At 41.8% G+C, this 15,416-nt stretch overlaps 1 protein-coding gene across 1 annotated transcript; it reads right to left on the bottom strand.

The window, feature by feature from the left end:
• Positions 1 to 1,153: 1,153 nt before the first annotated feature.
• On the bottom strand, positions 1,154 to 13,341 carry LOC146324563 (suppressor of tumorigenicity 14 protein homolog). Its single transcript, XM_084722029.1, has 19 exons — positions 13,239 to 13,341; positions 11,709 to 11,942; positions 10,495 to 10,625; positions 10,204 to 10,274; positions 9,807 to 10,009; positions 8,784 to 8,819; positions 8,335 to 8,563; positions 7,929 to 8,065; positions 7,322 to 7,419; positions 7,086 to 7,186; positions 5,082 to 5,215; positions 4,880 to 4,984; positions 4,580 to 4,687; positions 4,289 to 4,405; positions 4,024 to 4,149; positions 3,756 to 3,939; positions 3,249 to 3,520; positions 2,976 to 3,112; positions 1,154 to 2,743 (listed from the first exon to the last, which is right to left on the bottom strand). Exons 1-19 carry the CDS (start codon positions 13,339 to 13,341, stop codon positions 2,582 to 2,584), a joined length of 2,688 nt encoding a protein of 895 aa, XP_084578155.1. The 3' UTR covers positions 1,154 to 2,581.
• Between the last annotated feature and the right edge of the window lie 2,075 nt (positions 13,342 to 15,416).

The following is a 15,416-nucleotide window of genomic DNA, read 5'->3' as shown; positions in this document are numbered from 1 at the left end:
ACATGAAAAAACTGACACACATTACTAACTAGTGACTATCAGCTGACCACTGGTCCAATCAAATCTAATATATGGATCCAAATGATTTAAATAAGTAACTGGAAGTTTTTGTTCTGTTTGCTGATGAAGCAGCTTCCTCGTCCTGCTTTGGGCGGCAAAACACGTACTGGAGATCAACCTGGTGTGCAAGAGAACTCTCAGGAACCTTCAAGGTTCCTTTAATTGTGGTACTGTTCTGTTCTTCTGTTCAACATTCAACATTAATGACATGGTTTAAAAAAAAAAAAAGTTGGATAATCTCTGGTATTTAGGTAATTTTCAAAGAATCCCTCGAGGACCGAGGACGTTTCCCTGAGGAGCTCCTTCATGAAACTTTCATGACACCTGACAGTTTTATTATATTATTATCATATTAAGAGATATTAAAACGTTTTTTCTTGGTACATAACTAGTGAGGAACTTTTCTTGGATCACACAGGAATGTTTTTCACACATGGATAAGCCTGAATTTCCTCGACAAATAATTCCGTAATAACCTTTCAGCATATTGTAAATAAAGTTGTCTGAAAGAAAACTAGATTTCTGCACCTCCTCTCTGCTCTGTTTCCAGGCTTTAGGTCATCTGACCAGTGATGGAAGACTTTGACCAATCACAGGTCATCTCAGAGACCAGATGTTCCTGTTGCACGTCCCTGAGGTTGAAATCCTGAATCAGTGACGGAAACTCCAGCAGGAAAAGTTGCTATTCCTGCAAAGCAACTGAAAAAAAGGACGACTGAATTATCAGAAAGAGAATCTTAAAGAGCATCGAGTCCAGGAGTTTTTCCGCTCATCCGGTGAGTTTTGACTTCATCCTCAGTTCCGTTCATTCGTGTCTGTCGCGGTGCTTCAGACGCTGAGAGACGGGGACAGACCGGAGCTTCTGGCTGAACAAACACCAGAGTCACACTGACGTTTGTTCTGATGCCGACTCCTTTACTGTCAGGAGCAGAACTTATATTTATGGATTCATCTTCATCCCCAATAAAACATTTTACTCTATAATCTTCCAGCTATAATAAATTAACTATATTAAAGTATAGTATTATAAAGTATTTGTAAGATTGATTACTGAAGTCCTGAAGTAGTGAAATATATCAGTTCAGTGTATAAACTTTTGTAGTGTTTTATTTCATGTCTGTTATATGTTGTCAGTGGTTCCTCAGCTTTAAGTTAAATATTATGAAGCTACAGTAAAAAGTGCTGCCTGTTGCCATAGCACCACACCAGCCAATCATGATAATAATCATATGATCAGATCTCAGCATGTTGAGTCCTAATCATGGTTACAACTCTACTGGTCTTGTCCTTATTTCAAAATAAAGGTTATTCAAGATAAATAACAAATGAATAAACATGTTGGAGAAGGTTACAGAAATAACAGGATGGTTTTAAACTGGCGACTTCCTGTCAGACTGGAGTTAAACTGTGTTTTAAGAACGTAACCTTGAAGTGTGACAGAGTTGAAACTTCACCTGTTGATCCTGTTGAACTGGTTCATACCAGCTCGGCCACAGAGCGTGTTACTGCAGCAGTCAGAGGTGACTACAGTCATGGAGGATCTGTAGTTCTGAGTCTGTCAACTAAAAACACAGACGGACCGTGTTCAACCATCAGTTTAAGAGACTGATGAGCAGCTTTGAGTCATAAACTCAGATAATATTGAAGTATTTTTCCTTTTATCCCTGAGAGAATTTTATCATCATTATTTACAGTGAATCTTTAAGAAGAAACAATAACAAACATCATAAAGTTATTCAAAATATACATGAGGATTTCCAGTTTACATTCATACAAACTCTGTGTGTTTACTGACTGATATGAAGAGGTTTTTTTCTTCCTTCATGCAGAAGCAGCTGAAGTTACTAACATGTTCTCTAAAGATCAGAACTTTATCATCATGACGTAAGATCAGGTGTTCATATTCTTCTGTTTTTAAATATCAAACTGCACAGTTTTGTAAAGAGTCGGCTCTCTGTGTGAACAGTAACAGATCATCAGTTTTATGGTCCTACTGTCATTTGAATCCTTCTTCTAAAAATATATTTTTATCAAGTTTAATATAACAATATTTTTTTCTGAGCTGTGCAGAGTTAATGTTATATATTAATGTTATGAGCTGTTTGATAACCATGGCAACAGTGAATGAAAAGTGAAAAGTGCAGCCGTCGGCCAATAGAAATCTCTGCTGTGTCGTCGTATTTCTTTAGACGCACGCAAGACGATGAGGGTGGAGAGAAAATAATTATTAAAATGAATTAATTTCTAGAAAAAGAACACAGTCAAGTTGTGATCTCAGTTTCCTTGAATAAAAAAAGTCAGCAGCTCTCAGCTTCTGCTCACTTTGATTCAGAGATATTAAGAGAATGATTTGTAAACTTAAAATAATAACAATTCACAGATTGTGCTGTGAATATTAATAAAAAATAATAGTTTGGTCTGAAATCAGACTTTAAAATAAAAATAAAAGTCTCGTCCCACATTCACCTCCAGGCTTAAATATCCAGGTGACTGATCTGAGTCCTGGTCCTCTGCTCTGCTGCTACACTCCGCTCTGCTCCTTTATCCAGCGCCGGTATTTGGTGACTCGGGTGTAGATGCCGGGTCTGTTTCTGCGGGCGCAGCCGTCGCCCCAGCTCACCACGCCGGCCAGGAAGACCCGCCCATCAGCACCGGTGACGGAGAGCGGACCGCCAGAGTCGCCCTGAGGGAGTCAGAGACGAGACGTACATCAACTGAAGAGCTGACATGAAAGTTTTTGAGACTTCGCTGCTCATAACTGTGATAAAAACCTTCTGAGAGTCTGAGACACATTAAAGTACCGACTGCTGAACGCTGTGCGGTGAAAACATGTTCCTGTGTTACTGTGACGTACAGAACACGGCGCTCTGAGTCTCCTGCCTCTTGTATGTCATAACTCATGTGATCCGTGTTACCTGACAGGCGTCCACGCCTCCTTTGAGGACTCCGGCACACAGCATCTCGTCAGTGACCTCATCGTTCATCAGGTTCTTACACACCGTGCTGTTGATGATCCGAACCTCCGCCTTCTGCAGGATGGTCGCAGCGAGGCCTGAGAGACGGACACGGTCAAATCTTAAAGAAACGTTTATTCTGTTTCAGAATAACGTGTTCTTCTATATTTCAGATAAACTCACGGTCTGAAAAAATGTAAATAAAAACTTTTACTGTCGGTGATTATAACTCACCTCCCTCTCTGGTGGCGCCCCAGCCGGTGATCCATGCCTCTTGGCCTGCTGGGAAGTCGTAGGTGGGGGAGGGCAGACAGATGGGCCAGATGTTCTGGTTGAGGGTGACGTTGGCGTCCAGCTCCATCAGGGCGATGTCGTTGTTGTAGGTGAGGGAGCTGTAGTCAGGGTGAGCGATGATCCGCCTCACCTTCCTCCTCACCGTCCACTCGTTGGTCTGACTCTGCACGTGCAGACCCAGCAGGGCCTCCCATTGGTCGGCCTGAGAGTACCTGCATTGACACACACTCGAGAGGTCAGAGGTCACGTCTGCACGAAGACGCAGTGGAATAAAGTCAGGAAAACTTTGCAAGACATCAATTATCACAAAATGAGGGTCCATCATAATCTGTCGTTTCCTGTTGGTGAAGATCTGAGTTTTTTTTTTAATCAGCCTTTTGATGCAGATTTTACTCATGACGTCTCTCTCTGATTGGCTGAATACCTCGGTGTATTTGGAGCTCTTACTTGTTTGGTCCGTTGTCCTGAACGCAGTGGGCGGCAGTCAGCAGCCAGCGGTTACTCAACACCGACGCTCCGCAGACGTGACCCGTCCCCCTGATGTGGAGGCTGACCTGCCAGGGCCACTCCCCCTGCCGGGACGCCTGACCGCCAACGATACGAGAGCTCCGGTACGGCCGCAACCCGCAGTCTGACATCACACAAACAAATAAATGTGAAAAAAACAAACAAACCGTTCATTTGATGAGAAAATGCGGGCGTGTGTTGGACGTACGGCAGTCATCCTCATCGGAGGCGTCCTCACAGTCCTCCTCTCCGTCACACTCTGGGTTCAGTTTGCTGATGCAGCGTCCGTTCTTGCAGCGGAAGGTGAACTCTGAGCACTGCTGCAACACCAGAGCTGAAGCACACCAGACACACACACACACACACACGCACACACACACACAGACACGCACACACACATTTAAGAAGCATAAATCAGAGAAGTTTGGCTTTTTTTCCTTAAAAAATGTCTCAAGTGTCTCAAAGTTTCTCACATTTTTCACATCTAGACTCGTCCGATCCGTCCAAACAGTCGTCTTTTCCGTTACACCTCAGCTTCTCTGGGATGCAGCGGTTGTTTCTGCAGGAAAACTCTCCTGGTTTGCATTTTCCTAAAAGAAGAGAACCTTCATTTATGGAACAGTTTCAAACATTCCCGTCTTTTTATATCCTGAACTACAATATGTAGAGACTGATTCTGTGGAAATGCACCTGAATGTTTCTGCATCTGGAGGATTATTAAACGTTCTTATTATATTAATTGAGAACGTTTGAGTTTAACTCACCACAGTTTTCCTCGTCAGTGTTGTCTCCGCAGTCGTCAGATCCGTCACACACCCAGAACTTCGGCTTACAGTGGCCATTTTTACACTTTATCTGAGACGCCTCGCACGCTGAGCACAGACACAAAAAACAACAGTGCAGACAGATGGAAGTCTTTAAAAATCTCTCACAAACGTATAGTTTCAGTTTCAAAAGAGGTGAATTAATCCACATTTAGTGTCCCAGTGACGCCTGGAGTCAGGCTGAAGAAAACAAAGATAAAACTAAAATGAATCTGCATGCAGTCTGTGGTTTGGACTCACTGCAGTTGTCCTCGTCGCTGCCGTCTCCGCAGTCGTTCCAGCCATCACACTGCAGAGTTTTGTTGAGACACAGGTTGTTGGTGCACTGGAACCTCCCAGGACAAGCTGATCAACGACATCAGACAGTCAGACGCCGAACACAAAACGCCATGAAGGAATTTAAAAACCGTAGCGCCCAGAATCGGAAATAAGTCAGTCTTACGATTAGTAGGGACAAAAGCTTCGTACTCGGCGGTGAAACCCTGGTTGACGTAGGACGAGTCCGAGTTAAATTTGACGGTCATGATGTTGCTCCAGCTGGTGACCACGGTGCTTTCTGGTTTACTGCCACACAGCCTGAAACACAGAGACACAACCAAGAGTCAGCAGGACAGATTCTGACTGTCTGAGGACGTCTCAGTGAGTGGACAGATTCTGACTGTGTGAGGACGTCTCGGCGGGTGGACAGATTCTGACTGTCTGAGGACGTCTCGGCGGGTGGACAGATTCTGATTGTCTGAGGACGTCTCAGTGAGTGGACAGATTCTGACTGTCTGAGGACGTCTCGGCGGGTGGACAGATTCTGATTGTCTGAGGACGTCTCAGCGGGTGGACAGATTCTGTCTGAGGACGTCTCAGCGGGTGGACAGATTCTGACTGTCTGAGGACGTCTCAGCGAGTGGACAGATTCTGACTGTCTGAGGACGTCTCAGCGGGTGGACAGATTCTGACTGTCTGAGGACGTCTCTGAGGACGTCTCAGCGGGTGGACAGATTCTGTCTGAGGACGTCTCAGCGGGTGGACAGATTCTGACTGTCTGAGGACGTCTCAGCGGGTGGACAGATTCTGACTGTCTGAGGACGTCTCAGCGGGTGGACAGATTCTGACTGTCTGAGGACGTCTCAGCGGGTGGACAGATTCTGACTGTCTGATGACGTCTCTGAGGACGTCTCAGCGGGTGGACAGATTCTGACTGTCTGAGGACGTCTCTGAGGACGTCTCAGCGGGTGGACAGATTCTGTCTGAGGACGTCTCGGCGGGTGGACAGATTCTGACTGTCTGAGGACGTCTCAGCGGGTGGACAGATTCTGACTGTCTGAGGACGTCTCAGCGAGTGGACAGATTCTGACTGTCTGAGGACGTCTCAGCGGGTGGACAGATTCTGACTGTCTGAGGACGTCTCTGAGGACGTCTCAGCGGGTGGACAGATTCTGTCTGAGGACGTCTCAGCGGGTGGACAGATTCTGACTGTCTGAGGACGTCTCAGCGGGTGGACAGATTCTGACTGTCTGAGGACGTCTCAGCGGGTGGACAGATTCTGACTGTCTGATGACGTCTCTGAGGACGTCTCAGCGGGTGGACAGATTCTGACTGTCTGAGGACGTCTCTGAGGACGTCTCAGCGGGTGGACAGATTCTGTCTGAGGACGTCTCGGCGGGTGGACAGATTCTGACTGTCTGAGGACGTCTCAGCGGGTGGACAGATTCTGTCTGAGGACGTCTCTGAGGACGTCTCAGCGGATGGACAGACTACTTTAAATCAACACTCAGGTATCACTGAGTGATTCTACTGATAGATGAAGTAAAATAAAGAATCTTCAGAGCACAAATTCAATCAACTTAATTTCTTTAAATCACCACGACTTTTCTGCAAATTTGACTTTTATCATCAAAGCTTCCAAATAGTTCCAACTGTGAAAACAACACGAGGTTTATCACTGTTATCGATCAATGATCTGTGCATCTCTGTGCTGTTTTGACTGAACTTCATCTACAAAATAAAGCATTTTTTAATCCTGACCTTTTTGGTAAAAGTAATAAGAAAAGTTTAAGAAAAGTTATTTGTGATTTTTGATGGATTGTACTTGAAAAGTACATCTTTTTTTTCATTTGCTCCTGTAATGTCATTGCAAAATATGCCTTAAAACATGCTTTGCAGTTTTTGACAAAAGTTGCCTTAAAATCAGGTGTTTTAGGCCACAAAAATCCCTAAAACAGTCTGCAAAATCCAGGAATTCAGGAATCAGTTTTATACCTTAAAGTCATCAAAGTTCAAATCTAAAATCACAAACCTACTTAAAAATAATGACTTGTTTGGCACCAAAAAGGTTTTTGTTCTGGATGTTAAACACGAGTTCAGGACTTGGACTGGACTTTGATGTTACTCATGTTGACTTGAGACTTGAAGCTGTAGGAACAAAGTAAAGAACAAACCGCTGATGTCTGACCTCTCAGCGTTGATGTCAACGTAATCATGGCGACACTGTTTACTGTTGTTTCCCAACAGGAACCTGTTGAACTGAACCTTCAGAAACTTTTCCCTTGAGGTCTGAAAAACAAAGATATATTGTACAGTATTATCTGCTAGCAGTGTTAGGGGTCAAGGAGTTAAATGTAACCAAATTACAAAGTAATGATCTCTGCTAGTTACTCTCAGTACTAGAAGAATAAAATCTGGACTCACCTCGATTTTCCAGACACATGTAGTTCGTGGAGGATAGTTGGACGGGAAGAAAGGAGAAGAGAAGGAGCCTTTGTCTCCGGTCAGTTTACCTCCACACTCTGAACAACAGGACAGTTCACGTTCAGGAGACTTTAAATAAATCAACATCATCAACAGCTGACAGCAGAGGTCAGAGGTCAGAGGTCACACTGACACTCCTCTTCTATTCTTTCATAACTTTCCATTAAAAATCTAATTATTTTAAATTGTGGAAGATTCTATTGATTCAAGAAACTGATGATTGGCTGGAAAACACCTGAAGGACTGAGAAACTGCACCGAGCAGAGCGGAAACTAAACATTCACTTTTATTTTCATTGATTAATCTGACTTGTTGTTTCTTTGTAGAAAATTGTTGGAAATGTTATCTTTGGAGAAAATCAGTCAGTATGTTGAAACCAGATCAGGATGATATTTTATTTTCTGTGTGTGTGTGTGTATGTGTGTGCGTGTGCGTGTGCGTGTGCGTGTGCGTGTATGTGTGTGTGTGCGCGTGTGCGTGTGTGTGTGTGTGTGCGTGCGTGCGTGCGTGCGCGCGTGTGTGTGTGTGTGTGTGTGTGCAGCCGTACTCTGCTCGGTCAGAGGGATCTGGGAGTAGTTTGCTCTGAATCCGGGGAAGTTCTTCTCCTCACTGGTGAGCAGAGTCAACAACATGACGCTTCCAGAGGACAGGAAGGACAGAGACTCATGAGGGTATCCACACTGTCTGCAGAGGGACAGCAGAGACGTCCAGCTGTTAGGAACTGAGTTAGTCGAAACTGTAACTGCACGTCTGCTGCAGCTCGTAAAATAGCGTTTCAGACACTTGTGTGTTAAAGTTCACAACATTTGAGCTCAAAAAGAAGAACTTTAAAGATGAACTTTGATTTACTTCAGTGTGAGTGAATCAACTTCAGTTTCTAATCTAATCCAACCATTTCTGCTCCAGCTGGAGCACAGAAAGACAAACTGTCAAAGAACATGTCAGTGTCTCACTCTGACAGGACTCGGTGCTCTATAGGAGCCAGGGAGTCGTAGATTTTGATGAAGTCTTGTTGACAGTCGTCCTCCAGGATCAGAGTGTGGAAGTCCAGGCGGACTCGGTGTCCGGGGTCGGCCCTCAGCCTCCACTGCAGGTACACGTTCGAAGGGTACGGAGAGTCCGGAAAACCCGGAGACTGGACGACTCCGGGCTCACGGACGTGGATGTTGAACGGCTTTTTCACTGAAAAGAAAATCACAAAATATGTTTTTCCTGACTGGCTTCAAAATATCAATTTAACTACAAACCTCACAAAATTCTTTTTCACACACCAACACTGATTCCATCTATGATTTCTAAATATTTCTAAATATTTTTGCAAGTTTCTGAATCTTGAATCTTAAAGAACCTGATATAAAGAATAAAAACACGACTCCCATCAATAAGAATGAACGGTTCTCACCATCTAAAGTGTTCCTCGTCATGCGTGGGTCGATCGCTGTGAACAGGAAGAGAAACCAAAAATAATCTTTATTTACACCAAACAAACTGCACAGTCGCACTAAAGAACGTCATGTTGACTCGTTCACAGAACTCAGATATCTGCAGCTCGGATCCAACAATAAAGATTCCAGTTTATTACAGCGACGGGTCACGAGTGGAAACATGAGCAGGATATTAAAAGGGACAGTTCACAGAATCATAACTGCATATTTTTCCTCTTACTGGTGGTTTTTATCCATCGAGACAGTTCGGGTGTGAGTTGCACAGGCTGCACAATTCATTGACTATCAATCCAAATCACGATTGTGGCTTCCCATAAATAAATGAAGATGATCAACTGTTGGCAGTTAAATTTGTGCTCCACTCATCGAAAACTGTTCCAAATCAAATGCTTCATAAACTAACAGCCTGCTGAATATCAGAGTAGAGGAGTGACACACATCAGAGAGCAGACGGACGAACAAAAATCAAATGTGTGGAGCAGAAGGTGGAGACCTCGTCCCCCAAAACAGATCATCATCTGTTGTTTGGACATGATCAGGTGATAAGGTGATGGTTAAAGGGACAAAGACAGATTTTTGTGGTGCTCTTTATCCATCTAGGTCTGCAGAGTTTTGGAGACATCAGCTGTAGAGATGTCTGACTTCTCTTCAGTATAAGGACACTAAATGACACAAAAATGCATTTGAAAGTCTCAAAAGCAACGTCTCTTTCTGCAGCAGAAACTGAGTCAGGCAAAGTGTGGTGAAAATGCACCACACCTGTTGCACATGTGGAACTCACCAAAACTTAACACACAACAAGACATTAACCTAAAACATCATGCAATGTCTGAATTATCCTCACTGTTTCTGTGTGTCGATAAAAACAAATTAAGCCTATTTCAGATTTGCACACTGGACTGTTGTCCCTGGTGGACGTCTCAGTGCGTGCCGTTCTCGTCAGTGTTACGTGTTGGATGTGGAGTCGGTGAGAGTCAAACCTCCTGAGACGACGCTGTTCACCCTCAGAGTGTTTTGGGGTCTCAACAGGATTCGTCCCTGTCGACCCTGCTGACTTTCTGCCGGCGGCTCCAGAGACTCGATGGCTTCGTCCAGCGAGGCCTGCTGGGACACGTGGACGTCAAACTCTGACTGGTAATACGCCACGACGCTGTTGTCGCCGCCGTCTCCGCCGTCTCCCTCGCTGCAGAAACACGGACCAAGAGACGGAGATTTACAGCTGCAAGTTTGAGCCTCAGCAGCATCAGTTCACATCATATAATATACAATTTATACATCAATCTGGAAAAAACAGTGTCTGTTTGTATTAGTCAGGATGTGGTTATCTTAGCTTAGCATAAAGACTTCATCAGTAAAGTGTTGGTGACGTGTTTGTACCTGAAGGCCTGGACTGTGGAGCCTTTAAAGGATTTGGCCAACACTGAGTTTTTGGAGTAAATCAGTTTCAGCTGAAAGATAAAAAAAGGTCACATGCAGATTATATTTTATTAATAATCAGATCTGTTGACTGTAACAGTCGCCTAAACAAAAAGAGAAATACAGAACAGGAAGGCACAAAGCAGAAGTGGCCAGAAATAACTGAAGTAGTGTGTGTGTGTGTGTGTGTGTGTGTGTGTGTGTGTGTGTGTGTAACTCCCATGATGCTCTGGGGCCTGTGTGAAGCTTCACCTGCTGGTTGACCAGAGAAGCGAGGTTCTTAAACTGAGGACTGTTGGGATCTTCGTACGACGGGAGGAAAACCTGGTCGCTGATCCCCATCGAGCCGATATAAAGCTTCTGCACTCTGACGTCGCTGCGCACTGAAGACGGAGAATAAAGACGATAAATATTCTCAAACACTCAGAAAACTGTGTGGAGGGACTGAACCACGGCATCACTGATGGTCTCTCAGGACTATCATTGTCCCTTCTGGACAATAATGTTTGTGTGTGTGTATGTGTGTGTGTGTGTGTGTGTGTGTGTGTGTGTGTGTGTGTGTGTGTGTGTGCCAAACTCTTCCTCACAGGTCAGTTAATGGTGTCACTGAGTAAAGACATGTGAGCCGATTGTGTCTGTAGATCAAAGTGAATCATAAAAGAGTCTCAGTGATGAAATGACTGCAGCTTTTACTCTGAAAAAATATGATCCTTCCTTAAAACGGCTGTTTTTAGAATGGAGTTTGGTTTAACAGAACCTCACCAGCAAAATAAAAATGTCTTAATGATCTAAAAAAGTGACAGATGTCTGAAATACATCCTCAATAAAGTTCACTTTGATGAAGTCACAATGACAGGACCCTGATTTCTGTCTTTTCATCTATGTAATGATGCAGATGGTCGATTGACAAAGACACAATAAAATGATTCAGACTTTTGCTCCTGAGAGTTAAACAGTGATACAATTTTCTTATTATTATTATCTTTTTGTCATGTTGTAGGGATGATGTGTGTCAACAGGGAGCTGAATTCTCCAGACAACTCATCAGCAAAGTAAAGATATTTATTACAAATACTTTTTTACATTAAGAAAACAGTGAAAAATTAAATAACTGAAATAAACCTGTGATCCAGTTGTGTGTGGAAGAAAATTAACTTCCCCCTTCAGGAAAAAAGAAAAGAAAAGAAAAGAAATAAAGGCCTTTCCTTCATCTGACTCCTCAAATAACTTTTCTTTTATAGTTAAAGTTCAGATCTTTCTTGTAGCTGAAAGGTGAAACACAAAAACATTTAATCAGCTGAAACTGAAAGTTTCTGTTTGAGTCATCAGCTCATAAAAGCTTTCATATCAATCTAATGTTTGCATCCAGCAGAAAACACAGAGCTGAAAACTGGACCAATCAGCTGTCAGCGTGAACATGTCGTCTCTCTGCGCTGTTTAAATAAAGCTTGTTGAAATGAGCTCACAGTGGAAGTGCCAGACGAGCAGGCCGGTGATCAGAGCCACGGCAGCGGCGCCGAGCAGCAGACCCACTCCCATCCACAGCTTCTTCCTGCGGCCCGGCTTCTTCTCCAGCTGGTGGGGGTCTGTGGCCGGAAGAAACTGGAGGGTCGGGTCCCATTCAGGGCCCTGAAGACACACAGAGAGACAGAGAGACAGAGGGGTGAGGACGGGGGAGGTTTGTTCATTTGTCTCAGCAGCTCCACAGAGACTTCAGAGTCAGCTGGTTAATAAAACACAACACTGACAGAACACATGATTCATTGATTATTAAATTAATCACCAGATGTGTTGATAAGCTTTTAATCAGTTTGAGTCATTTTTTTAAATAAAAAAAGCTTCTTAAATGTGAATATTTCTTCACTCCTCCCTGAAAGTAAACTCAATATATTTTGGATTGTGAGTCAAATAAGACGTCAAAACCACGTCTCACTATTTTTAACTCAACAAATGTCTCTGCCAGACAAAAATAAGGTCAAATAAGGTGCAATTAGATTATGCATTCATACATTTTTAATCTGTTAAAGTCTTGATGGTGATTAATCGATTGATTGATTAATCATTAACTTCCCTTGTTAGGTCAAACAGAGCTGATGTTGTGGATGTTGTCTAACTGGAAAGGCTCAGAAACTCAGAAACACACTGAGGTGAGGAGCTCATTTACAATGTAGCCGAGTAAAACAAGGAAATAAAAGTTCCCAGACACAAAAATACCAAAAAGAAACTTTCATAAAAGTGGCAGCAATAAGTAAAAACAATAGAAGCCATAACAAAATTTTAAGAAATAAAAACAGGCGTGTGAATCAGTTAAAACAGGAACATCTGGAAGTAAAATGTAAAGCAGTTAAAGATTTAAATTGGATAAAAATGAGGAAAGCTTTAAATTGTTTTGCATGTTCTACGCTGCAGGTGCACAGTATGAAAAAACTCTCCAAATTCTGTAAAAAAAGAAAAAAAAGCCAACAGCCGCAGCGTCGACCAATCAATCGTAAATGTATGATGTCAAATTTGCAAAAAAGTTTCTGAGTTTGGACTAAATTAAAGGCCATACAGAATGAACTGTTGCAACTTCCAGGATCGACTGATTTGCCTGAAAAGTCCCGTATCGGTCGGCCTCTAATCTCCGACTCTGACAGTGAAACATGCAGCTGCAGGCTCCTGGTGAGCTTTTCTCTTTGGACGCGTGTCGGACACGAGCGAGCGAGCAGGTGGAGAGAAAAAAATAAAAGACACATGACGATCAGCGATCCTTTGTTTTCAATGATCAGAAGTGAAGGCTTGTTTCAATGGATTGTCAGTTGTGGTTTAATAATGACACCGTGACACTCCTTGTGTGTTTACTCTGGTGTTTCATATCAATATAACTGCTGTGACAAATGGAAATCTGCAGGCTTACTGCTACATGTCCTAGTGTCCACGCACGAGTGCATCAAACTGTAACCACTGACTAAATCTGAGTAACCTGTAAAACCCTGGTACTGAGTGAAGAAGCCAACCTGCAGCCTTCAGACAGGTGAGCGTCTGTGTGAACCTGTTCAGCTGCAGCTGGGTGTTCCTGGACAGGAATGTTTCTATTACAGATGTTTGGCACGTCAGCATGTTGAATCCTGCACCTTCTAACACTGTTTTAAACACACACACACCCTGTATGACGTAAAGCTGCACCTCTGAACGGTTTGCTGTCGAGGTGAAGCTCCAAACACCAACTGCTGCACAAATCTTGTGATGGAGTTATGCTAGGAGTTTCCCCCTGCTTACAGTCTTTGTGCTAAGCTAGGCTAAACTCACCCTACAAGAGTCTAACATATCCATCTTTCCATCTGGACACGTTTGGTAAAAACTATCTGCAGTGTATTATAAGTATTACACATCTATAAAAAACTACAAGAACTGATATGGAGTCTTTGTCTTTTATTACCACAAGAAACTGAGAGTCTGTTTTATTGAAACATGGCTTTCTGTAATTTTCAAATCACCAGAGGCTGTAACAGACTCCTGCACACCGTCTAACCTGCAATATACCATTTATTTACAACGTTTCACTATCAGACCTTCATCAGACAAACAGTTTGTGTCCATGAGAAGCATCTTAAATAAGGACTGGCTGTCAGTCTACAACCACAACAACACGTCCCCCACGTGCAAAGAGAGGGACACAGTTATCAATGCAAACACACTACAACATCAGAAACAGACAGAAAAACTAAAGCACTCTGTAGGACAAATATCAACATGCCTGAATGGACAAATACACGAACGATAAACCACCTTCAGAAATAATATTCAAACTACAAATCAAATATTCCAGTTGCAAACACCGCAGACAGGAACACAGTTAGACTGTAAGTTAAAAACAGCACTGAAGAAGAAACACAGCAAACAATTCATCAGTTAAATAACAATAATCAAAGTTAGCTTTGTCCTGTTCAAACTGAATATAAATATAAATCCCACAGTTACAATAAATGACAGCAGCAAAAAAAAACCCAACTCATATTCAGATTCAAACATTTGTGTGTGAACCTGATATCAAGAGAAAAGGCGTCTAAAAAGATTTTACTGATATAAAACTCTAATTAATGGAGCAGCGTTCTTTATTTAAGATGCTTCTTCTGGACACAAACTGCGTGATGATGAAGGTTGTTGGTGGATTGCGAGTTAGACAGCGTGTAAGTTTTTGGTCGACTCGTCTCTCTCCTGTCTCATCTAATAAATGAACAAAGTGTTTCCTTTGTTTTAAATCACAGGAGGTTCAATATTTGATTTTTATAAATCATTCAGTCCAAGTCTGCATGAAAATAATTAAAGTCAGTTTGTTGAATTATTCCTTTACTGTCCATGTTGTCGTTCAGCTCCTCTGATTATTGGCTCTGTGTTGGTTTTGTTTCATCGTGATCAATACAACATTTTCCTGAAAACTCATTTAAAAGTCAGATTTAATGCAGCTTTATTAAAGTAATGTTATTTTCATAATTCAATATTTCAGCAAGGAATTTAAGGCCTTCAGATGATTGGATCTTAGACTTTTTAAACACCTGTGACTCATCAGCTGATTTTGTTCTGACAGATATGAACATTTATATCAGTGTCTGTATTATTATTATTATTATTATTATTATTATTATCATTATTATTCATTGTTATTTTTACAGAATATATTGTTAAATGTTTTAATGTTTTAGCCTTATATGCAGCGATTTATGAATATTTGATTATTTTTTTAATTCAGTTTTAATACATCTTATCTATAATAATTCTGCTAGTTGTGTTTTTTAATAATAGTTATTTATTATTTTAAAAATGTGCCTCTATATCACTATAATAAAGTTTATTGTTAAACTGCCTTCATCATAAATCTTTGTCACAAACATATTTTAAAGTATTTATATGTTCAATACTTAAACTCTACAACTTTCACTGCTTTCTATATATATTTATTTTATATATATATTTATCTGCTCTATATTACTGTACATGTCAGTATTTTTTCTTCTTCAGTATTATATAATATATAAATATGTATTTAAAAAATGCTCCTTGTATCTTATCACTGTATATAATTTTATATCTTTATTATTATGATCATGTTTTAATATTTACTTGTTGTTCTCATGATTGTATTACAGCTTTCACAATAAACATCTTGAATGTTTTTCTGTATAAAGGATTTCTGA

Source organism: Lutjanus erythropterus, chromosome 6 (assembly GCF_056507025.1).
Source record: "Lutjanus erythropterus isolate fLutEry1 chromosome 6, fLutEry1.hap2, whole genome shotgun sequence".
In the NCBI taxonomy this organism is placed as follows: domain Eukaryota; kingdom Metazoa; phylum Chordata; class Actinopteri; order Lutjaniformes; family Lutjanidae; genus Lutjanus; species Lutjanus erythropterus.
The sequence above is the reverse complement of the archived record's forward strand: the minus strand, read 5'-3'. Positions and strand labels throughout refer to the sequence as shown.